Here is a 25,777-nt window from a genome sequence, read left to right as displayed (position 1 = left end):
AGGCTTCTTTGGTTCAAGGTGGAGAGACCCAGGTATTTAAACCCCAGTGGGCGGAGTCCCCTGGAGGTGGATGTGACCCAAGTCCAGCCGGCCTTTTTCAAGCTCCACAGACCACCATGAGCTGGATGACTGAGAACCTGCAGACATATTATTTTGAGCTGTGGGTCGTGCACAGCTGCTCCAGCAGCCTCTAGTTTATCTATGAAATAACTTCAGTCAAATTTGATCCTGCTGGAAAAATGGATCCATGTGAAAGTTTAACAGCTGTACAGCCGGGCTCAAACATCACTCTGCAGGTCAACACAGCACACTGCAGGGAAAACTACACAATAGACAACATTTTTATTACTGATTTAATGTCTCATTTCTGAATTAAATCAATTTTTTGATGCTTTAATAAATGAATGGAGTCATCATTTATTGAATTTTGGCAGTTTTTTTTTTCTTTTTGGCTGCAGCTGCTTTTATTGGCTGTGGAGGGAGACAGGAAATGGGGGAAGGATGGGGGAACCTGGACGCCCAACTTTAGGCACTTTTGACCTTCCATAGATCTGAAAACAAAGAACAGGAAATAATCAGGTTTCATAATCTGGATTAAATCACAATTAAAGGAAAACATGAAGGAAACAGAGATCAGTGTGTGTGTGTGTGTGTGTGTGTGTGTGTGTGTGTGTGTGTGTGTGTGTGTTTGGGAGGGTCGTTGCTATGGCGATGCCAGGCGGGGCAGGGCTGCAGGGTGCGTCCAGCTAGCGCGCAGCTCGTGCCGCGTCTTAGCGGGATAATCCATTGTAATCCCACGCAGGGGAGTCACCAGCTCAGCCCCTTCACCTCCCCACCTCCTTTCTTTCTTTGTGCCTCCCCTCAGCTCTGCCTCCCCTGGGACAGGAGGAGGAGGAGGAGGAGGAGTGAAGGAATTAGCATCTGTTACCATTCTTGCTCAGGCTGGCTCCTCTGAGGGGGTGAGGGGGAGAAAAGCGGCGTGCTATCACACCTCGAATGAAAAACGACCCGTTAGAGCCTCTCCTCTTCCTCCCTCCATCCCTCTTCTCCCTTTCATCTGCCGGAGCAAACCGAGTCAGCCTCCCTGTTTCCTCCTCTTTGCTGGCTTCGCCCTCTGTTATTTTCTCCTCTTTGTCTCCCCCACTCATCCTCCTCATCCTCCCCTGCAGGTTACTCCACAGTGTGGAGCCTGCTAATGACACTAAAATCAATGCAGTGCCCCTAACAGCTGACAGATAATTGTAGGAACATAGAAAGGAAGCCCGTCTGCAGCGTTTGTGTGAGCGTGTGCGTCTACGTCCCGCTCAGAAAATGAACTCAGGCTGCAGTTAAATGAAAATCACTTTTAAACGGCTCATTCCAGTCAACAAACCTCTGAGAACAGGCCGCGCGCCTCAAGATCCATCATTGTATTCAAGCATCATGACAGTACAGTTACACTAACCTCACACAGTGTGTAACATTTAAATAAGATCGCACACGTCAGGGTCTGAGGAGTGTGTGTGCTTCTTCCTAAACGCTGGATTTCCATCATTAAAAAGCACAGCAGTGTGTGGAGCATCAGCAGCAGAGGGTCACGTGACTGCACCCCTTTAGAAGAGGATTTTATATATATATATATATATATATATATATATATCTGAAGGATGTAAACAATAAGACTGGACACAGAATACTGCACATTGGGGTGAGTTATTTACACACTATGAAAGTAGAGTATACGTGTGTGTGTGTGTGTGTGTGTGTGTGCGCGCAGGAAGGGCATCCCTGGCTTTTGGGACTCATTCCTGCAGCACTGTGTGAGTTTGTTGCTCAGTGATGAGCTGCATTAGTTTTGTGCAGTAATCATTTTTGAATACAGAAACGTGTGGCGTAACCTCTGCGTGTGGTGCAGCATCATTACATGAAGACTCAGATCTTCTTCCTTTTGGATCCTGTCAGCATTCAAATGAGATTTTGTGACCTTTTCAGACTCGGCCACACGCAGAGTTCCTGATGCGTTTTGAACGTTCCTGGGATTATTTTGCGGAGCGGGAAAGTTCTTGGAGAAAACCGGCTTTAACAGATTCCTCACTCTGTGCGACGGCTGACAGGGAATCGAACTCTCGGCGTTTTACTGCAGCGTCCTGTACCATCCGATCATGTGACTCCGTGATGCACAGGCTCCATACATGAACACAGCAATAAGCAAGGTCACAGATGGATCTCAGCAAGCACACACACACACACACACACACACACACACACACACACACACACACACGTGTCTTTCAGTGATGGTTTAAAATCTGATGCTGCTTCCTTTGTTTGCCAGCAGAGAAGTAAAGGACATTTCAGGTCGTGGTTACAGGGCAGGTTTTATCACCTGGTCAAAGAGGAAGAAGGTTCATCATCATGAGCGTGAAGAGTCTCACTGCAGCATCTCACAGTAACAGTATCCATAGAAATTTGGGGAGAAAATAGCGTCAGATAAATCGTGTGTGTGTGAAGGTGGAGTGTGAGTTATAATAGAAACATGCACATTTCACAGTTATGTATAACACTGTCGTGTGTGTCACTGATACAGTATCCATATGTCACTCTTAAATATGGCCTCCAGTTGCTGTGATAATCGGAGCCACAGCGCCCCCTGTGACGTCCACGTGCTTTGGTGCCGTTCAGGAAAGCCTTCCTGATGCGACTGCGTGCATACGGACCCGTTCCACGTTGGCAGCGACGTGTTCAGAGTCACGTCTGTAGGGGGCAGCAGTGCAGAGGACTGAGTGAGGAAGAGGAGGGTGTGCAGGCGGCCCGCTGCTTCTGCAGCTTTTACATTTTCACTGCATAGAAACAATCTGCCTAATTAACACGGGCACTTTTTAATCTATCCACCCAGTTTAAATCAAACGACCCCCCCCATCAGTACAATAGAGCTGATTTACCGAGCTGCCCCTGCTGCGTGTGGCTAAAATACCTCGACATGATTATTAAGTCAGAATGAGCTGATCTACGTCTCGCTCTTTAATTAAGGGGCCGTTGCTCTCAGTTCACCGTATATCTTCTGCCTAATTAGAAATGACTGCAAGTTGACTTCACGCGAGCGTTTGGATTAAAAGCCTCACAGGATGAGGAGCTCGTGTTTTCAGTGTGAATTAAAGCTGCTGGATCAGCGCGCCTCTGTGAAGTCCAGAAATCTGAAGCGTGTCACTGCATCTGTTTCAGCTTCAGAGAAAGTCATGTGATTGCATTTAACTGGAAGCCTCTGGGTCGGGTTTAAGCGCTGAAGCTGGTTATTGATGGTGGTTTGGGGTCAGTTTGAGCCGGCGTGTTTGCTTTGGTGCCTCGATGGTTTTTGTTGGGTTGGTGTCGTTCCCTCGGTGGTTTCTGATCTTCAGCAGGAGACAGAAAAATGTCTTTAATGAAATCATCAGCTGAAATGAAAATGAGCCAAAAACTGCTTAAAAAGGCCGTTATTAGGACTTTGATATGCTGGCTGTTCACGCTGGCTGAGCACTGAATGGAAACAGATACGCAGACAGAGAGCTTCTAATTATTAAACAGCGTGCATCCTGGGTAATGACATCATTCATGGTGAATGTTAAAATGTTTCACACAAAAACTCAGACATTTCTGTTTGAACCTCAGCTCATATCTCACTCACACACACACACACGCACACACACACACAGACCTCTTCACGTAATTGTCAGTCTGAGATGTCAGTGCTGATGTCAGTGCTGATGTCAGTGCTGATGTCAGCGCTGTTCGGCGTGTTTCTGAGCCTCAGTATGAGCGACAGCGTAAAAAGATGGGTGGGATTTATCACCTGCGCGGCGGTCGCTCCTCCCAGTGCCGCTCCATGCTAACATTTCCACTCTGAGTGGGTTTTTGATGGTAAGCAGGACATTTTGCACACTGTAAACAGTTCTGCACATGCACTGATGGAGACGGCAGGTCAGCTGATGCAGCGTCTTCCTCCTCCTCCTCCATGTGGATTTGGACTCGAACACTGATGGACTGCCGTGGTTCACCTGTCTGTCCAGCTTCTCTCAGAGGAGTGTGTGCTGTGTGTGTGTGTGTGTGTGTGTGTGTGTGTGCTGTGTGTGTGTGCTGTGTGTGTTAATGATGCGAGGAGACATTCACCCTCTTAAACAGACCAAGTACCCCTCGAGCCTCAGCCTAACACTGATGTTCATCACGTCTCTGCACCGCTGCCCGGGGGGGAGTGGTGTGGTGGAGGAGGGAAGGCAGAGATGATGGAGATGAAGGAGAGGTGGAAGGTCACACTTTAGCTGCACTTCAGTTTGTCCTTGAGGAAGAACCCCTGCTGAGTGATGAAGACCTGAAGGCATCACAGCAACACGTCTGTCTGATTACAGCCTGACCCAGACTCGTCTTCCTCCCAGCCTGGCTCACCATCTTCATCACCTACAGCAGGGGTGGGTAACGTCATGTCAGAGCGCACCAAAACACACCAAGGGAATCGTTCACTTCCTGCATCGTGTAATCTGTACACGAGCGTCTGTATTTCATGGTTTTCCCACTGTCAGATCTCCACAAACAGCAGGAGGAAAGTTACTGTGGAAAACACTGACATGCTCTCTGAGTGCATCAGTGTGTTCAGTAATACAGAGGGTGATTTTCAGTGTCTACAGATAAGTACTCATTATTGGCACGAGAGAGGGATGCAGAAGGATGCTGAAGGAATGGATAATATGAGGAAGAAAAAGAGCGGGAGGACCACTCCCTGTTTAGCCAGCATGGATGGAGAGAGGAGGGAAAACATGCAGAGGAGAGAAGAAATCCCCTCACAGTGCAGGGATGGATGCAGGGATGGAGGGATGGATGCAGGGATGCAGGGATGGATGCAGGATGCAGGGATGGAGGGATGGAGCAGAGGCAGTGATGGTGGCCAGGCTGCTGGGGGGGGAGATTTGTGATGAGGTGGCAGGAATTAGGTTGGACTTCACTTCTATACATGAACACCCCCCCCCCTGTTTGGACAGTAAACACCAAGTTTACTAAAAGAATTCCCATTCTGCTGCACACAGATAAGAAATAAAGTGAGAAACATTTTAAAGGACACAGAAAGCCAAAAATCTCCCTCTGGCTCTCTCCCTCATCTTCTCTGCTCTTCCTCCAGCCCCACGGCCTCCTCCTCCTCCCACTCCTGACCTCTTTCCTGCTGCACCTCCTCTCTCTCTCCATGCAGCAGTTTGGGCTCCACCCCTCCATCAGTCCCCCACCCTGCGAGTGACACTATCCTCACTTTCTCTCCCTTACAGTCCAGCCACTTCTCCTCCTCTTCCTCTCCCCTGCTTCTTGCCATCCTTCAATTATCTGTAATTTTCCCACTTTGGGTCTCTGTTCCCTGCTCCGTCTCTTCACACGCTGCATCATTTTGTCTCTAATTAAAGCAGAAATTGGAGGAAAATGTAGGCTAATGTTTAAAATGTGGAATATATTTGGTGCTCCTTCATGTGTCTGAGTGTATTGAGAATGATAAAAAGCCAGCAGTGCAGCCGTCCTGCCTGCCAGCCTGCTCCACACAAACCATTTATTCCATGATCACTTATTTAGGAGCCCGGCGGCCTGAGAGGAGACGGAGACAGGAAGAATAAATGGACACTGAGCTGCTTCTGTGAGGAAGACTGAAGTGTTTAACTCCAGCAGAGCATGTTTTAGTGTTTTTAAAGCTTAAAGATCCATTCACAAAGCTGTAATCCATCCAGATCCTCCACAGCAGGTACATCCTTCATGGTTAACAGTCAGAATTAATTCAAATTAAACACGTCTGACAGAATTTCTAGGCGTAGCCAGGTGGCGGAAGGCTTCTTCCTTGGTGGCCTCAGAGTCTCATCTCTGCTTTTTGGAGATGATGCGGTTCTGTTGGCTTCATCAGGGGGGGGCCTCCAGCTTGCAGTGGAACGGTTCGCAGCCGAGTGTGAAGCGGCTGGCATGAGAATCAGCACCTCTAAGTCTGAGGCCATGGTCCTCAGCCAGAAAAGGGTGGAGTACCCTCTCCGGCTCAGGAACGAGTTCTTGCCTCAAGTGGAGGAGTTTAAGTATCTCGGGGTCTTGTTCACGAGTGATGGGAGAAGGGAACGGGAGATCAACAGGCGGATCGGGGCTGCTTCTGCAGTGATGCGGACGCTGCACCGGTCCGTCGTGGTGAAGAGGGAGCTTAGCGTAAAAGCGAAGCTCTCGATTTACCGGTCGATCTACGTTCCTACCCTCACCTGTGGTCACGAGCTTTGGGTAGTGACCGAAAGAATAAGATCGCGAATACAAGCGGCAGAAATGAGTTTCCTTCGAAGGGTGGCTGGCCTCTCCCTTAGAGATAAGGTGAGGAGTGCGGCCATCCGGGAGGGGCTCAGAGTAGAGCTGCTGCTCCTCCACATCGAAAGGAGCCAGTTGAGGTGGCTCGGGCATCTGATTAGGATGCCTCCTGGCCGCCTCCTGGGTGAGGTGTTCCGGGCATGTCCCACCGGGAAGAGGCCCCGTGGTAGACCCAGGACACGCTGGAGAGATTATGTATCTCGGCTGGCCTGGGAACGCCTTGGGGTCCCTCCGGATGAGCTGGAGGAGGTGGCTGGGGAGAGGGAAGCCTGGGCTTCTCTGCTTAGGCTTCTGCCCCCGCGACCCGGCCCCGGATAAGTGGAAGAAAATGGATGGATGGATGGATGGATGGATAAACACGTCATTAAATGTACCAGAAATGACATCGAGAGGAAACATAGGTATTTATAATGTGTTTAAATGTAACATAAATACACTCCTCTGCCTTCACACACATGAACCTGAGTAACATCCATCCTTAATCCAGAGGCTTTAATATGATGTGGGCCCTTTGCAACTATAACAGCTTCAACTCTTCTGGGAAGTCTTTCCACAGGTTTAGGAGTGTTTATGGGAATTTCTGACCATTCTTCCAGAAGCACATCTGTGAGGTCAGACACTGATGTTGGAGAGAAGGCCTGGCTCACAGTCTCCGCTCTTATCCATCCCAAAGGTGTTCTATCAGGCTGAGGTCAGGACTCTGTGCAGGCCAGTCAAGTTCTTCCACACCAAACTGGCTCATCCACGTCTTTATGGAGCTGCTTTGTGCACTGGTGTGCAGTCATGTTGGAACAGGAAGGGGCCATCCCCAAACTGTTCCACAGAGTTGGGAGCATCAAATTGTCCCAAATGTCTTGGTATGCTGAAGCATTAAGAGTTCCTTTGACTGGAACTAAGGGGCCGAGCCCACTCCTGAAAAACACCCCCACACCATAACCCCCCCTCCACTAAACTTTACACAGTCAGACAGGTACCGTTCCCCTGGAAACCACCAAACCCAGACTCCTCCCTCAGATTGGCAGATGGAGAAGTGTGATTGATCCCTCCAGAGAACACGTCTCCACTGCTCTAGAGTCCAGTGGCGGCGTGCTTTACACCACTGCATCAACGCTCTGCATTGAGCTTGGTGATGGAAGGCTTGGATGCAGCTGCCATGGAAACCCATCCATGGAGCTCTCACTGTTCTTGAGCTGATCTGAAGGTCACATGAAGGTTGGAGGTCTGCAGTGATTGACTCTGCAGAAAGTTGGTGACCTCTGTGCACTATGACCCTCAGCATCCTCTGACCCCACTCTGTGATTTTACGTGGCCTACCACTTCATGGCTGTGCTGCTGTTGTTCCCAATCAATTCCACTTTGTTATAATCCCACTAACAGCTGACTGTGGAATATTTAGCAGTGACTGGACTTGTTGCACAGGTATCATCCTATCACAGTACCACGCTGGGATTCACTGAGCTGAGAGCGACCCATTCTTTCTGTACTTCCCTTTTGTGTTTCTGCTTCATTATGTGAACGAGCGATTGGTCATTCAGAGCGTCACTGATCGATCGACTGAACTGGGAGATGTTCAGTTAATCCAGATGAACATAATAGGGCAATTAATTAAAAGGTTAATAATACAGAAGCAACTTAAATCAATTTGTCACATTTTGTAAATAAATAAATTAATGGCCATTTAAATTTTTGCCACAAACATCTGTGAGTGAGCCAGCATCGTGGATCTCCCACTTCAGTGCTGGAAGAGGAACCAGCAGCAGCCTTTCTTCATGAAGATGTCCTTAAAGTGAGCTTCTCTTCACGTCCGGCTGCAGGGGTGGAGTTTCTAATAATGAGCTCAGTGTATGTACAGTAATCCCTGTGAGTTAAAAGCTCAGGCTGCAGACTGCTCTGAACACTGTTTATCACAGTTCTTTACATTCTTGGATCTCTATGATGTCATAAAGGGGGAATAGAAGCTCCACCCACCTGCTGTTCAAAACATCTGTAAATGAGTGGAAGCAAATCAGAGGAAAGGGAGAGGCGCTAATACAACATGTTTAAGACAGACAGGCTGCAGAATGAGACCAAGGAGGATTATTCTGAGCTGTGAATCATGCAAAGCTGCTCTGGAAGAGTCCGACAATAAAAAGATTTTAATGTCAAAAAGTTCTTAGTTGAAGGTTTGTATTGTTTCATGCTCTGATGATGATGATGACGCAGTTCAGATGAGGTGTGAGGATGAAGAGCATTCATTATTATGGTGTGGTGAGGATGGTGCCGGCTGCCACCCCATTATGTGCTGAATAGCAGGGAGATGCTGCTGCACCTGCTACACCTGAGCACACCTGTGTAAAGCTGATGGGGGCGAAGAGGTTCCAGGTTGATCACGCTGCAGTTTATGATGGAGCACAGAAACATTAAAGACATCAAACTAAGTCTGAAGGAATCTCAAAGTCTGATAAGGTTTCCTCATGAAGGAAGGCTGCCACCTGCTGGACATGTGATGAACTTACTTCTGTTTGGAAAGTGCCTGAATGTCATCTCTGTCATATAAGTAATGATTTTATAGCAGGGATTTGGTTTCAATAAAGTGTGTGTGTGTGTGTGTGTGTGTGTGTGTGTGTGTGTGTGTGTGTGTGTGTGTGTGTGTGTGTGTGTGTCATAGCTTTTTAACTTAAAGGTTTGTCCTGAGTCAAGCTAATAATGCATTGTGATGGTGTTTATTGCAGTGCCTGGCTCTGACAGGGGGCGCTGATAGATTCTGTTTGTAGCTTCCATGGACAGAACCAGTTGTGATTGACAGGTCATTAGCCAATGAGCAAGCAGTTAACAGTCTGCCCCACCCTTACAGTCATATATGGTTTTTTGAAACCGGTGACATCGCGGTAGCTACGTGTGTCTCAGTTTTGGAGCCTCTGGTGGATGTTAGTGGAACTGCAGTTTTTTGGTGCTCATTAATCCGAGTGTCAGATCCTTAATAGGAAAGTTGAAATCAGAAACCTCTGTGAACTTTAACCTTCCCCCGTCTCTCTTTCCAGATGATTCGTCCTCAGAGAGCGGCAGTGGAAACGGCCTGCCCGCCCTGACCCCGCCCTCCTCTGCTGTGACGGACGCCGCTGTCATCAGGGAAGCAGAGGTTGTTAATGGAAACGGCGGCCCTGCCCCTCTCGACTTCAGCAGGCCCACTTCCTCCTCTTCGTCCTCTGAGGACCAGCAGCCGATCAACCTGAGTGACCCGCCCCCTCAGCGCCTGCCCCTGCCCACCTCGCACCTGCCCATCACCGTCTCGGCGGCGGCCGCGGCACTGCTCGGTGCGCTGCATCCCAACGCGCCCGAGGAGCTCCGCAGGAAGTACCCGCTGGCTGCCAAACCTCCTCTGGCTCCTCATCCGGCCCTGCCGCTGCCTCTGCCGCACACACACACTCCTCACAATGCACACACTCCCAACACACAGTCTCACACACACACCGCCGAGCTGCGATTGGACGGCAGGGAATATGGAGGCAAGGTGAGACCACACACACTTCCTGTTCTGTGATTACTCTGTTTCACTCAGACTACCTGCTTAAAGTGTGTCTGCTCTTGCTGATGGTGGGCATGGTGGAAACATGTGCAGCTTCTTCAGGCGTGGATCAGGTGCTGAGGGGAAACCGAACAGGAAACTGAAGGAAAGCTTCGGCTGTTTGCAGGCTGCACGGCTCCATTTTATCCGTTTATAGCACCACAGGGTTTAATGAGCTGCGAATGAATGAACGTCCACCGTGTCCGCTTTAATGAACTCTACAGCACGAAGATAAACGTCCTGAGAACACTGAGGTGATGTCCTTTACACCTCAGGGAACGTTCCTGAAGGTTTCTGGAACAGGATTCAGACTGTGCTCTCAGGTGGAAGTCCTCTGCTGAACTCGCTGCACGACCACGTCTGTACCTGCAGAGTTTTTCGGTGTGCAGCTGCTCGTTTCCTGCCAACTTATCGACTGTGTTTCTGTCCGCGGGCCTCCCTGGATGAAGCTCTCTGCTTTGTCATGTGGTGATCAGCTCTGTTCATGTGCAGCACGTCTTTAAGCTCAGAGTTTAAAGCATCGCGGTGTAGCAGCAGCCCACGGCTCACCGTGTCCCAAACCCCGTCTGAACACTTCAGAGGAGAATCGCTCCCAGTGGGTGTGAAGCTGAAGCTCACGCAGCAGCAGATTAATGACCGACCTCCTGCTGTGGACGGATCATGTCAGACGTTCGGTCTGTGTTCCTGCCATATGATGGCATTTCAGACAGTTCAACCCTCATCAGTGAGTTTCCTGATGTGTTAGCCTGTCCGTAGCTCTGTAGCTAGCTCGGCTCTTTGTTTCTAGCAGAGCTGCACAGTTTGAGCACGGTGTACCGTCCTTAGATGGAAACCTGCTCCTAACTTCTAACTGGACCTTGTAAATGCTCTTATTCATGCTCGTTAAACTTTGCTGTAGCAGCTGGAGAACAGCCACACTGATCAGTTTACTGAAGCTGGGAGAATCGGGACTGTCTCCGCTCTCAGTGAGCCTCAGAGTTTAGGAAGGAGGGTTTAAGATCTGGACTTGAAGGAGCTGGATTTAAATTTTTAGGCTCTCAAATGTTTTTCAGCTCTCAGCCAAAAGGTGTCTTCAAGAATCTGAAAACGACATCCAGTCTCCTTCAGCTCCTCAGAGTGGTTGATGCTACATAAGGGTCTCACCTGGTCTGATCTGAGAGCCCCTCTGATTGGACGGAGTGTGTAAGTGGCTCTGAGGATGAGCAGGAGCTCTCAAAGGTTATTACAGCTTTTTCAAAAAGTTGGAGGTTGAGAAACAAAGAAATCATAATGGAGGGGAAAAAGTGATTTAATGTCTCATCGTGACTGCCATTAATACATCTCCTCCTCTGCTTCCTGTCGTCGCTTTTGTCTGCAAACACATGGCTTTGTTGGAGAAAACACTCACTTTTCTCCTTCAGAAGAAGCCCTTTCAGCTTCAGCGTGAAAAACTCAAAGAACTGTCAGACAAACATGAAATTTTCATTTGATTTACCTAATTGGGTCATCCGTGCTGGCTTCTTCTGGGGCGTCTTTGTTCAGACATGAAAGGAGCTGCTGTGATTTGTAAAGAGGAGTCACCAAATGGAATTAGAAAAAAAAAAGATGGAGGTGAGGAGGTGGAGGCACGATCAGAGGAGATTGCCCTCCTTCCTTCCTCGTCTCGCTGCCTTTGTGCGGCGCTGAATAGCAAAGTCTAACAACAATGCGCGGCGGCCTTGGAGGGAGTGTGTTACCGCAGACGGCTTCAGGATGCAAACACTCACAGAGAGCTTTTTATCACTGCGAGAGCCAGAAAACTTTCACACTTTCCAGCCTGTCAGAGGTGTGTGTGTGTGTGTGTGTGTGTGTGTGTGTGTGTGTGTGTGTGTGTGTGTGTGTGTGTGTGTGTGGATGTGCTTCATCTTTCTCTCGCTCTCCATCCTGCAGCTTCATCACCTCACACTCCTCCCATGTGTAGATCATATTTAGACATCATCACTAAGTTTGTATCAAAGGTCACATGACTAAATGTTTTCCATCTGGCCGCCCACGATTATCGTGACCCGATTATCGTGACCCGATCACTGTGACCCGATCACTGTGACCCGATCACTGTGACCTGATCACTGTGACCTGATCACTGTGACCCGATCTGTAACAGGAACCCGATTTGTTCTGTGGATGAGTGAAAAGAGTTTCTTCCTGTTCTGCCTGTCACAATAAAAGTCCTCGCCACACGCAGTCATGTGTCCACCGTGTTTCTGTGACAGTGATGAACAGTCACTGTCACTTCATACGTCTCAAACAGATTTCAGGGCTGGTCGCAGGTTCTGGATGGGATTAAGCTCCGGGGAGTCCAAAATGTTAATCTGATGATCTCCACGCCTCAGTGACCACTTTGCTTTGTGACATGGTGCTCCATCGTGACACACAGACTGTCATCAGGCTGCTCGTTGGTTGTTGGATGAAGCTGAGGACGTTGTTAAAGTGTCAGTCCTTTAAGGGCTGCGATCATCCCGGAGCTCTGATAAGGCACGCGTGGATCTCCATCCATGGATTTGGCCCAGAAGCTAAAATCCAGCAGGCCACAGAGAGAGAAATGTTTATGATTGATCTTCCCTAGATCATAAAAATAAGTTAGCAGAAAGAAGACCTGCTGATCAGAAACGGGATAAAATGACCTGCAGGAGGAACATTTTACAGCTCAGCCCAGGATTAAAATCTAGATTTTTTTATCAATAAAAACTGTTTTTCTTGTTTCTGTGGTGGAAGTGAAGGTTAGATATTTTACTTTAGTAAAAACCAAAGTCTGATTTTGCGATCCGTGAACAGGAACGACTCCTTTTAAACAGTGGTGACAGGAAGTGCATGTTTCCAGCATACAGGTCGGACGGCCGCGCTAACGTCAGCTGATAAACTGATGTGGAAAAATTCGGATGAATTATCCGAGCTGATCCACTCGCTTTGCCGCACAGGGTTCTAGCCAGGGCTCGATCACCCGGCGCTGCGCCGTGCTGAGGTCATCTTGCGCCGGGCTCTTGCGCTATCACTGCAGTTAGCAAGTGGGCACGCAACCCCCCCCATCACCGATACCAGACGCAGGTTTGCTGGTTTCCTGACAGCGCGATGGCGTCCCGGCCTCCGTCTACGACTTTAGTTTTTGGAGATGAAACGTGGGCGGCCTCTTCCTGCCTGTGAGAAAGAACAAAATGACTGAAAGTGTTTGTGTGTGAAAACAGCCTCATGCATGAGTACGATGATCCGTTATTCTGCAGGCTGACTGATAATTACTGCTCGTGGTGATTGTGTCTCCACCAGTGAACTAAATCTTTATGTGTGAGGACCTTTGCATTGGTGAGCTGTCAGATCCTAACAGGGCTCTTAATTAGTGTTTCATTAAGGAGAGTCCGCCAGAACAAACGAGCCACTTAAAGCCCTGAAATGTGTAAAACGGTGTGTAAGTAACCGTGTGTGTGCTCAGTCCCCACAGTACAGTTCAGGCGGCAGCTACGACAGCATGAAGATGGACTTAAGCGCCGAAGACCTGACGGTGGGGCGTCACGGTAGCCAGGGCGCCCCCGACGATGACGACGACGACCACGACGACCACGATGACAACGACAAGATGAACGACACGGAGGGAGTCGACCCCGAGCGATTAAAGGCCTTCAATGTGAGTGAGAGAGGGCGAATGATGTCCAGCTGGAATCGTTTATCCTCAGACGGATAAAGAAAAACGTAGAACCTGTGAGAACCTGTCAGAGTTATCGATCACACACAGGATTCTCAGCAGAGTAACTCACTGAGGCCAAAACACCTGAATTACCTGAATTTTAGAAATACGATTTATTGAATGACCAGAACTGCCGTTAGTGCAGATGATGGCGCTCTCCACCACACAAACACCTGCTCAGTGAAACCAACCATCAGGACACCATTTCTCTACAGCTACAAACACACAAGGGCTGGAAAATACCTGCTAATCAGTAACAGCCAATCAAATCCCAGAATCTCACTCAGCAACCTGGAGCTCCGCCTTCTTGGACGGTCTGTTAGTCCAATGAAGCCACAGCAGCCATATTATTGGTCAGATCATTGCATTAAAAAGGCTCCAACAGCACAAACACGGTCCAGAGGTCCAGTTCAGGGACTCCAGTCAGCTGAGGGGAAGCCTAGCAGACAGCTAGCAGCTACAGCCGCCTGTGTCACCATCCACCTGTCAGTCAGAGAGGCCGACAGGTGAGTTATAGGCACCCCCATACAGCTGTTATGAAGGGGGAAATTATCCTCAGAGACCAAAGCAGTTTGTGTATCAGCTGTAAACATGTTTATTTCTGCTGGGAAGGTTTAACATAGGAGTCTATGGGGACTGACTCACTGTGGCGCCTCTGCTGGACGGCAGAGGAACTGCAGCTGTGGAGCTTCAGAGTTTAGTCATCACGTCATCTTCAGTCTTTAACAAATGTCAGCATTAACCTAAAGCAGTTATTAGAGACTAATGTGCACAAATAGACACAATTAAAAGGATGTTGATAAAAGAAATGCAGTGAAAAGAAAATGATGCTAAAAAGTCAAACAAGTATAAACACTTAAACAGTGAATGGGTTTTATCAGTTTAGCTTAGCTCTCATCACTTTAGCTCTGAGTCATCTTCCAGCTCTGCAGCGCTGCAGCTGTGCTGTTTTTCTGCAGATGTTTGTGCGTCTGTTTGTGGATGAGAACTTGGATCGGATGGTGCCCATCTCCAAACAGCCCAAGGAGAAGATCCAGGCCATCATCGAGTCCTGCAGCAGACAGTTCCCAGAGTTCCAGGAACGTGCCCGCAAGCGAATCCGCACCTACCTCAAATCCTGCCGTCGCATGAAGAAGAACGGCATGGAGGTACAGTGACACCTGCTACTCTTCTTCTCTGCTTGTTTCTTTAATCTGGTCCACACTGGAGGTCCCTGCAGGGGTCCAGAGCGTGTCTCAAAGGCTAGCAAGCATCCAGCCTGTGCTCCTGCAGCTACGTGGATGCAGCATCGCTGAACGTCTGTTGCATCACATTTGAGCTGAAACCGAGAGCTTTTAGAAGAGTTCTGAAATAGCAGTCATCAGCTCTTCAGAGTTTTGATTTGGAGGAACGTAATTATCAGTATTTGGATTTTCAGATCTCCCCTCAGACGGCTCTTAAAGATGAGGAGAGTCGGCTTTCAGAGTTGTTCCCTTTGGCCTCACGGTTTACAGAACTGTGGGAGCTCTTTCACTCCTGTTACATTTAAGTTAAAAATAATACGAGCTGCTGAATTTGAACTTCAGAAAACATTAGCTCAACAAATCTAATTATAAGTAAACAGTATGTGCATGTGCCCACCGCACAGTTACAGGAATGCAGACCCTTAATTAATCTGCAGGGGTCTCAGTCATGGACAGAAGTTTAGGATGGGTGGATGGGTGGTGCATGGCAAAGGGGGTCTCCTCTCAGAAGTCCTGCAGGAGTGAAGGAGCTTCCATAGGTGAGCATACTGGGACAGGTGACGCTTGAATAGCTCATTACCATCATTTCAGCACCTGCAGGGCGCAGCAGGAGAAAATGGAGGCACCCGGTGAGGTCGCCCAATGATCCTGCAGATCCAGCCCCCCCCCCCCCGCTGTTTGGAAACTGGAACTGTCTCATTTTTTGTGAGCAGCTTTCCGGTTTCTCTGCTTTTTCCAGCATGAGCTGATAGTTTGGAGACATGGCTGAGTTAGTGTGTGTGTGTGTGTGTGTGTGTGTGTGTGTGTGTGTGCGTGTGTGTGTGTCACAGACCTGATACCTGCTCTCTGAAAGCTTTCAGGCTGATAGCCGTGTAATTCCCCTGCAGCCTTTTTCCCGGCCTCTCTCACTGAGTGCAGATGTTACACATGTGAAAAACATTCCCGACTAAATTGGAGTAAAACAGAATTTCTTTCGTGCCTTTTCATCTGCAGACGCTCACAGGAAGCGCTCGTGCTCTGGGTTTAAGGGTCAAGCTTGACTGACATGCTCAGAACAAGCTGTGTGGCCAGAGGGGATTATGGGTATATAACTGTTTGAGGTGCAGCTAAAATGCAGCGCACAGCTTTGTGCACGTCCTGCAGAATGTGTGTGTGTTACTGAACTGTTGGATCATAGCCTGTATATAAATGATGGACAGGCCTACGGTTAGCTGGTTTTAGACTCGGCGTCAGCGCGGCGGTGTGCGCAGCAGAGAGATTTTATTCAGTTTCAATTGTCAGTGAAACTTTATTATAAATGTTTTAACTTTATTCTAAATAAAATGGTTTTATACTCGGTGAGTTGCATCTCTGCCCGATACGCCGACCTGATCTTTGGTGAAATATGATGTACCTGTAAAAGGGCTGTAACTATGGAAACGACATGTTCAACTCAGTTTGCTCCAGATGTGACGCACAGCAGAATATACAGACTAATAAGCTCTGCACGTGTATCAGGTGACTGACAGGTGAGCGGAGTCGGCGGGAGCCACAGGTGATCACAGCGACGCTGCGCCTCACTCTGAGTCAGGAGCAAAACACCAGAAACAGTTTAAAGCTGGTTTCTGGGCGCTGACGCCGAGCTCAGAGTCTCCTGAGATAAATGTAATCAGTGCAGCGGGGTTCTTCTCTGAGCTCGAGGCCAGTCATGAGAAAGCCTCTGCTGCCCCCCAGTGGTGAAGAGTCATAATACACTGTGATAGCTGATGTTACTCTGCAGCAGCCTCTGTCGTCTCTGCTCCTTTCTTCTTATTCATCTGCTGCTGCCATTTCCTCTGCTTCTTCCTCCTCCTCTGTTTTTTCTTCTCCTCCTGGATCACCAGTTTCCATCTCTTCCTGTCCTCTTCATCTTCCTCTCTCTCACCTGTAAGCCTCCTCTCTGGTCTCCACCTTCACATGCTTCCCAGCAGCTGACAGCTGTTTCCGTTGTTTTTCTGTGAATGTGTTTTAAATGAAACCAGCAGAGAACCTCGTGAAGCTCAGTGATGTTCTCTTGTTTTCAGACTCGTCCCACTCCTCCTCACCTCACCTCCGCCATGGCTGAGAACATCCTGGCGGCTGCCTGTGAGAGCGAATCACGCAATGCCGCAAAGAGGATGCGCCTCGAAGCCTACCACGTAAGTTCCTAACAAATCACGTCAGTTACTTCAGAGTGACCACATATTAACCACAGGCTTCACTGAGGGCTTCCAGAGGGGGGCGCCGTCTCCTTTCTGATCATCAGCAGGAGCAGCCTGAGGGAACGTCACAGCACTCGATGTGACGCAGCAGCAGCCCTGCTGATAAACTCTCTCATCTGTTCCTCAGCTGTCTCGGAGGCTCTCCTGTCCCGCTCATTAAAAAAGATCATGTGACTGCCGCACCTCTAAAAGCTGCTCTGATCCGAGCTGTTCAATCCCGGATAAACTTTGTGATGAAGCTTTGGATTCTTTGGCAATTCCCCAGGAGAAGATGACCTGTCTCAGGGTTCCCAAGCCTGTCAAATTTGACTTCCTTAAAAGTGATTTTCATTTCAAAAAACTTAAAAATGTTTTTTCCTATTTTTTTAGTCAGTGTGAGAGTGTGTCCCTGAACTCACAGCACCTGCCTGCTGGACTCCTCCCTCCACTGTAGAGGTCTGCACTCTGGTGGTCTTCATTCAGTTTTCATGTACCCCCCTCCCCAACAGTAAATCACTGGAGGAGGGGGAGCAGATGACCATGGGGGCATGGCTGAACTAATGATGGCAGCCCTCAATCTTAATGCAGGTTTTTAACATTAATGGGAACCCTGCTGTCGGTGTTATCATTCCTGCTTCCTGCCTGGAAAAACAAAGTTCCTGACCTGTTTTATTTTGTAAGAAAAGCGCTGACTTCCTGTTCCTCCCTCAGGATGAGCAGATCTCTCTGGATAAGCCGTCCGGCGTTGGAGGCGGTCTGAGAGAGCCGGCGTCCCTCGCCCACTCCGCCTACTCGCTGGCCGCCTCGGCCTTCTCCTCCCAGGACTCCCAGCTCTACATCAACGGCGCCGGCCTCAGCTACGGTTACCGTGGATACCCAGGGCTGAGCACCACCATGCAACACCCCGTTTCCCTGACGACCGGCACCACCGCTGCTGCTCAGACCAACGGTAAGGAAAACAGGACACGTGACAGAGGGCGTACGAGAGGAGAGAGGGCGACAAACACAGGCCATCCTTTATTTACAGTCTGTGGGGGTGTAGTAGGAATGAAGTGAAATCTGTTGGTGACAGTTTGGATGATCTCCAAAGATCGGCCGCCCCGTACCGGACTCCCATGTTTCTGCACCCAGATTCCTGGTGGGAGCAGCCCAGGAACGCTGGGATGTTAATCAGGCTGATGTGTTTTTACTGAGGTGTTTCCTGTCCAAACGTTATTGAAGTAAATACTTCCTCATATCATTAATGAACGTTCTGCAGTAGAGAGAAATGTTTTAATATTCCTGCAGTGTGACTGACTCTTCCTTCTCACCCTCCTCTTCCTCTTCAGGCCCCACAGACCTCAGCATGAAATCTCTCTCCTCCGTCACCATCGGTAACTCCTCCTCCTCTGCTGCCGCCAACAGCCTCGGTGGGCGGGGCAGTGGGGGCGGAGGAGGGGGCGGGGCGTCGACCCAGCTCAGCCAGCCGGAGATCACGGCCGTGCGTCAGCTGATTGCCGGCTACCGGGAATCAGCCGCCTTCCTGCTCCGCTCGGCGGATGAGCTGGAAAACCTCATCCTGCAGCAGAACTGATCTCACACACACACTCACACATACACACATACACACACACTCACACACACACACACACACACACACACACACACACTTCCCCATCATGTTTGTTTCGTGGCCGTCTGTGTCCTCGTCCCTCCTCATCCTCACTGAACTCTGGACCTCCTCGTTTTAAATCTGGGTGCAAAGCCTTCTCTTTGACCCTGTGGCCACTTTCTGGGGTGAAGGCGAAGAATCCCAACCTAGAGAACCTCAATCCACCCAATTCTGCCTGAGGGGGAAAAACGGGAAGTCTGCAGGAATCTCTTCCTCTCACAATCAAAGAGTGTGGACGAGAGGAGGAGGAAGAGGAGTGGAAAACGGAGACTTTGTGGGAGGAAAGTGCAGTTTTTGAGTTGTTCCTCTGGGAGTTTTGACTTCTGATGATTAAAAAATGAAAAAATAATAAATAATACTGCTGAAGCTGTTTGTTAACGGATGCTTTTGGTTCCTCCGGCTCGACGTTTTCTCTTTTTGGAGTCGGTATTTTGTTTTTTAAATGAAGGGAAGAAAGAAAAGACGGTGGAAAAGAAAAAAAAGATGAACTTTTTGTGCTCGCTTGTATATAAGCTCTCTGTGTCCTTCAGCACTTTCCCTCACCTCTAACCTCACCCCCATCCTCCCCCTTTACCCAGGGAGCAACCTGCTTACTTATGCATCCAAGACGCCATTTTGACCGCCAGGAAATACCTCAGATCAGACCTGCCAATCAAACGCTCCTGCAGGTGAAGCCGGTTTTCTCCACCTCCTGATGTCATCAGCGTTCCTTTCTTTTCCGAGGAGAGTCGAAGTAAAACAAAGTGTCCGTGTGCTGCTGATGGGAGGGAGGGTGTGTGTGTGTGTGTGTGTGTGTGTGTGTGTGTGTATGTGTGTGTGTGTGGCAGGTTTACCTCCCGCTTCTACTTTTCCCAAATGTAGACGCCAACGAAGCGCAGCATCGTTCTGTTTCACCCCCGTCCCCCCTCCTCCCCTTCTTTTGGACCTACTCTGCGCCTCTTCTTCATGGACCTAAACATCTCCCTCTTCCTCAGGTTTCAGAGGATGAGGAGGACTGCTTCGTCCTGCTGTGTTTGTCTGTTAAACTCTGAGATGGCCATTACTATTATTGTTATTATTACTATGATTATATTGATGAACTTTCATGTTGCCGCTGCTATTTAAAAACCGGACCTTCTGCCATAGACCTGAAACCTCAACAAAGCCGGGCGGTAGCTAGCCGCAGTGCCCCATGAAAACGCGATCAACCAGCCGTCGGCGGCGGCGGTTTGGGTTCAGCTCTCCTCTCTGTGTCGCCGGTCGGTCGTTTCTTTGTTTCTGCTTCATAGGGCTCGATTCATGTGCTGTTTTGTGACTTTCTAACTGTGAATCTTCTGTTGGGACCCTCCCCTTGTTCTCTGCCTGTCGGGGGTGCGGTGAGGGATGTACAAACTTTGACCTCTTCAGGGGTAAAAATAGTCCCGTGTAGATTACCGATTATCTGTTTGTTTAATGGTGGGGTAACTTGTGATGTAATCTGTAAGGAAGGAAGCAGCAGAGACCCTGAGAAGGAGCGCCTCCTTCAGGTGTCGTACCTGGTGACTGCTGTGGGAGCAGTTTGAGTTTTTAGGGAATTTTCTTATTTGCTTTCTTGCTGAGTTTGATGAAAGATTGACTTCATTCTCATATCGTAAACTTCCAACCCTGCAGTTCCTCTAACATCCACCGGAGGCTCCACTGTCAGTCAGTCCCCACAGACTCCCATGTTAAACCCTCGCAGCAGAAACAGCTGATACGTGGCCGCTCCTGGAAACAGGAAGGAGATAACACGATTGAGCCTTTCAGACAGCAGCAGTTAGCTTAGCTTCAAACTCCAGAAGCTGGGGGAGGCAGCTAGCTCACTCATTAGCATGTTATGTCCTGTTTGATGAAGCCATACTAAAAAAAAAGATAAAAAAATAAAACATAACATGCTGATTGGTGCCCTGTGCAGGTGAATGTAAGCAGGTTTTCTGAGCTTTGGGCAGAGCCGGGCTCGCTGTTTGTTCCTGTGTGCAGCCTCTGAGCTAAGCTAGGCTAAGCTAAGCTAAGCTAGCTGTGGCAGCAGAACTTCAAACTTCTCTCTGGAAGAAAGCAAATTATTTCCTAAACCTCAAACTTTCCCTTTAATTCTGTTTCATTGCAGGTTTGTTGCTTAAAGAGAATTTTGATTTTGTTAACTTTAGCTTCAAAGTGCGTTTTGAGCCTCGGCGTCTCGGCTCGTTAGGACCTCGGGCTCGTTAAGCTCCTGGTTTCTGGGCGCCTGGTGATCAGAGGAGAAGATGAAGCGTTGCTCTGCTTCTGCTGTGGTTTCTGCTCAGTTCGACTGGTGATTTTTTTGCACACTGAGCGAAGCAGCAGTCATGTGATTTGAAGGGGCGGGGCTCTCTGTGAGTATATGCATGTTTCCTTGGAGGGACCACCCCCCTTCCCCGGCTGTAGGTGAGGTGCCCGCGGAGGGGGAGGTGTGGTGGGGTTTCTCTGTAATGCAGCTGATAATCATCCTGGACTTCAGCAGGTTTGTGACGTAGCTCGCAGCCTCCACCCAAACATCCACACGCTCGCCTGCAGCGTCCGTCTTTGGCTTCAGATTTGATGTTTTTGCTTTTCACAAAGTGGAAAGCTGCGCTCAAAGATCACCGAAAGAAAAACTGGAGACAAATATGCAAAAAAAACGAGAAGAGAAGAAGAGCGGGAGGGGACGGCTTCGGACCAGTGCTCCCAGTAACTGAATGTAGTCTTAAAGCATTTAAGGACAGAGGACGATCAATCAAGTTTTCATTTCATTTCTCCTAAACTTTATACGTCCTCATTCGGATTTGAGCTTCGACACGAGCGTCCCGTCCTGCTCTTCCTCCGTCCGATCCTCACTGTGCTCTCAGATACTGCCTCCGCTTTGGCTTCCTGGTTTTCCGAGTCAGAGCGACTCCACACCTCCGGATTACTGGGATCGGTCCAGATGTGCTGTGGGTGACCGACCCCCTCCTCTGGCTGAGGGACCTGAATCACACACAGTAAACAGCACAACAACAGTCGCTTTAACGCATTTTTCCAACCACGCACGAAGCCTCGGCGGCAGAAGTGGGACCCGAATGCGTGACGATCCCTCGGACCACAGCGGGGTCGGGCGGGTTTCACCAGTTTGACCTCTGCTGCTGCTGCAGCCTCGAACCTCCCAAATGTGGCTTCCTGCTTCCTGCAGGATGGCGCTGGAGTCTCCGAAGGTGCCATTTTCTCTTGTATGGAGGAGTCTGTGATCTTCTGCTCACAGACTTAAAGAATCGCCTTTACGGGACTTTAAACGTCAGAAGAGCGCTGTGGAGTCAGAGCTCCAGCTGAGAGGTTTATGCAACACTTCCCTTGAAATGCTCACATTTGAACCTTCTCTTCACATCAGGTTCCTAATCCTCCTCCTCTTCCTCCCTCCTCATCCTCAGTGCCGCGAGCTAGAAGCGCCTCTGACCTTTGAAGTGGCGTCTGGATCATTGTTAGTTTTTATTGTTTCTTAAGGAGAACGTCATCTCGCCAAACGCGGTGATCGTTTCTCAGAGAAGATCTTCTGAAGGTTCAGACCTCAAAGCCACACGGCAACAGCCGCAACCACAAAAAGACAAAAAAGCAAATGACAATCTGTAGAAAGGTGGAATTTGCTCCCTGTTTGGTTTTCGTTCCTGCTGTCTGAGCACAGCTGGACACACCGGGAGGATAATCTGGGTCTTTTAGCCATACTCCTCCTCCTCCTCCACCTCTGCCTGTTAACGTCTCCGCGGCCGAGCAAACACATTTCTATCTGATTTCTATTTTTTAGTATGACATGATTCTTCTTCTGATTTCTATATTTTGTAGTGTGAGTAAAGTGGTCTTTTTATATCGCAGCAGTTTCGCTCTGAATGCCTCTCCTGCACATTCAGCCGACGGGACCCGGCCGGCGAGGGGCTGAGCTCAGAGCTGCACTCTGAACTTCATCGGCTTTTCAAAGACGGAGGGATCTTTAGCTTCCCCGTCCTCCACAGTGTGCTTCTCTGTGTAAAGGTCCTGTTTACAGCGCTCCAGACCGCGTCCAGCATCCTGCACGAAGGTCACGGCGTCTCGTTGACCTCTCAGACTTCTCTTTAGAGACGCCTCTGGTACGCACGGAGCAGCTGAAACTGAGCAGGAGTAACCTCCAGTAGTCACAAAGAGAGACTCCTGCAGCTTCTCCTCTCCAGGGGAGACGGTGCCGAAGTGGAGACCCTCCACTTCATCGAGGAGACCCTCACCGTGAAGCTGTTGTTACTCAGAACGATCTGCAGTTATTTAGAGGCCGCACTTCTTTCTGTATTTCTGCCAGTTTAAGAGTCGGTCCTCATGAAAAGAGAGAACTGCCATGGTGACCCTGAGGTCAAACAGTCCTCCAGCATAACTCGGTTAGCTGAGCATGAAGTTCCTACCTGTGTCCAAAGGAAATCCTCCCCTCAGCACCTCTTAAGTTGATTAACATGCTTCTTTCATTATATCAGCTGATCAGGCCTTTATGACAGGGAGGCATGCTGGATGGTCCTGATTCGAAGTCCGTTAGTGGGCACAAATATTAAAGAGGATGTTTTGGGGGTCGTAGTCGTCTGCTGGTCGGCTCGTGGTAAAGTCTTGAGTCACGTGTCGCCGCGGAGGACGCGTCAGTCTTCAGCAGATCGAGATGCTTCGGGGCGGTTCGTGCAGTCGCGCTGTGATGCCAGTCGGGTCCCATCAGCTCTGAATCAAAGCTCGAAACACATCTTTAAAAAGAATCAAAAAGGAAGGAGACAAAGTAATGACCTTTTTTATTTTTCTATCTGTACAGCTTCTGTCTAACTATGAGAACGGCCTCGTGGCCCTTTGGTTTCCTGTGCTTTTCCTTTCTGTCTTCAGCTGACTTCTTTGTACCGGACTCGTGATTGTCTCGACGTCCTCTGCCGGGCCTTTGTACCTTCAGTAATACCAATGTGAAACCTGTAACTCTCCTCATGATTTGACTCAGTGGAAGTGTGATGTTTACATGTACAGATTTTTGCGATTCTTTCTGCTTCTTTTGGTTTTCGGTTTTCTTTCCCTTCATCTTTCTGCCCCTTCATCCCTCGTTCCCCTCCTGAGTTCCTCTGACTCCTTCCTCCCTCTGAAGGGAAATGGGACTGAGACTAAATACGATTATCGGCATTTCACACGTAAGCATATCGACCTGAGGAGGCCCGAAAGTGCCAAAAAAACTTAACTGGTAAATGCCTCAAAATTAATTAATATGGCATTAAATGTAACAAATTAAGATTGGAAATTAACCTAGGCTTTCATTCATTTATGACATTTAGCCTGTATGTATTAATTTTCCTTTTTATTTCCCATTTAATGTTTCAATTTATAAGTAAATGAGGTATAAAATGCAGATGAAATAATGTACAAGATTATTACATTAATTAATAAAGTGGAAAGTTAAATTGAATTGGCATGCAGGTACCCGTACAGCAGCCGGGTTTAGGCTCAGCTAAATGTTTTTCAGAGCAGTGATACTTTTGTATTTCCACTGTTTAAATTTAAATTTAGTTAATGATGGTAACGTGCAGCAGAGCCTGGCTTTATGCGAGTCACAGCAGGTGTTGGCCACACCTGCTGTCTCGCCCACGTTAACTTTTTTTGTTATGGGGATGCATTTGATTCCGCATTAATGTAATTGAGTTTTTGCTGCAATAATTTTGGCAGTTTCAGTCCTCCGTAGAGCTCCTTGGGACAGTTTCAGCGGTCACTTTCACCTGATTGGATTTTTTCCCGTTAGCCGCGTTAGTATTGAATTAGAATTGGAAATGCTAACATGCCTGGGAAAAAAATGTGATGGAGGTCAGCGAGGTGTCCCCGTACGGTCATTTGGGTAGGGGTGGGGGGGAATTGAGTTCTGATTGTTTGGCTCTGAAGGGGTGGGGGTTGGTGACCCTTGACCTCTCAGCTAACTCCACAGCACACAGAATCCCAGCGGGGCCACAGCGACGCTCCACGATCCGGTGGAGACGATTCCTCAGTGAATGAAAAGCCATTTCGGGCGTCGGGTCTTCGGTGTGTTCGTATATTTAGCAAAACTTAAACTGCAGATGGCGAAACTCAACCTCAGGAAAAGAAAAAAGGACATCACTTTTATAAAAGCAACTGAAGGCCCATTTCCCTCTCTCTTTGATACCATATAAATTATATCAAATCAATTCTTTTTATATTTATTGTGTTTATTATTCTTCTATATAACAGTGGATACCTTTTGCAGTACCTGTGGCTGAATATTTTGATTCTTTAGAAAAGTGTTGATAATATATGTGAAGCAACTTAAATGACGGAGGAAAAAAAGAAGAAATCTGGGGTTATCCTTATTATTTCTGTTTGTTGGATAGCGCTACGATGACAACATATCACTCTGGTCCATGATGAAGAAACCAATGATTATACAGACCGAGCTTTCTTTGTGTGATGTCACTGCTGAGGCTGAAATGTTTCTGGACTTTAAAAAAAAAATTGTGACCGTTCAGTTTGTTTTTTTGTTTGTTGGGTTTGTTTCCTCCCGAGCTGTACATCACAAAGCTAAATATACTAATAAAAATGGTGTGCTATCTATCAAACATCGGTGTCCACGCTCACTTTGTTCCCCTCATCAGTGAGAGCAGGACAGGAACTGCAGCTTTTTCCTCCACAGCCTTCATGTTAGGAGCTACAGATCACATTAAGAGGCTTCCCGGCCTCCTGGGACCGCTTACAGGAAACCAGCCTGTTTAACCCCGTCAGTCTGAGACGGGCGCGCTTCCAGGCTGAGGTCCAAATAACCGAGCAGGAGCGATAATTTACTTTTTTTTATTCAGTTTCAAATCACAGTTTTGTTTAGAAATGATCATGATGTGGGTTAGAAGCCTTTCAGTGTTATCCACATTAGGGAAGTCACATGACCCCCAGAGTCACTTCATTTCACAGCATAATGCAGACTGTATATAAAAGATGGACGGAGCCACCCTGATGTCACTGCCGGTTTATGAATCACCATTTTCATGTCTGTCGGCTTGATAGCTGTCACCATCTTTGTTTTAATTTCCTGAAGTGACCATATTTGGATGAGGGCGGCGTTATCAGCTAATGCTAGCTAGCTTGGTTAGCATAGACTGTATGTGAGCATCTCACACACACACACACACACAGATACCTGCTAATCAG

General features: G+C 48.5%; 1 protein-coding gene across 4 annotated transcripts in view; it reads left to right on the top strand.

The window, feature by feature from the left end:
- LOC115782780 (nucleolar protein 4-like) overlaps positions 1-25,194 on the top strand; it is a 139,992-nt gene extending 114,798 nt beyond the window's left edge. For all 4 annotated transcript variants that reach the window (XM_030733194.1, XM_030733197.1, XM_030733196.1 and 1 more), the window contains 6 exons: positions 9,339-9,808; positions 13,305-13,496; positions 14,516-14,704; positions 16,822-16,935; positions 17,689-17,926; positions 18,306-25,194. In XM_030733194.1, coding sequence (XP_030589054.1) covers positions 9,339-9,808; positions 13,305-13,496; positions 14,516-14,704; positions 16,822-16,935; positions 17,689-17,926; positions 18,306-18,550 — 1,448 coding nt within the window. In that variant the 3' untranslated portion in view covers positions 18,551-25,194. The remainder of the gene's footprint in view (positions 1-9,338; positions 9,809-13,304; positions 13,497-14,515; positions 14,705-16,821; positions 16,936-17,688; positions 17,927-18,305) is intronic.
- The last annotated feature ends 583 nt before the right edge of the window (positions 25,195-25,777 follow it).

The sequence above is a fragment of the Archocentrus centrarchus genome, chromosome 7, assembly GCF_007364275.1.
Source record: "Archocentrus centrarchus isolate MPI-CPG fArcCen1 chromosome 7, fArcCen1, whole genome shotgun sequence".
In the NCBI taxonomy this organism is placed as follows: domain Eukaryota; kingdom Metazoa; phylum Chordata; class Actinopteri; order Cichliformes; family Cichlidae; genus Archocentrus; species Archocentrus centrarchus.
This window is presented reverse-complemented; position numbering and strand designations above follow the sequence as displayed.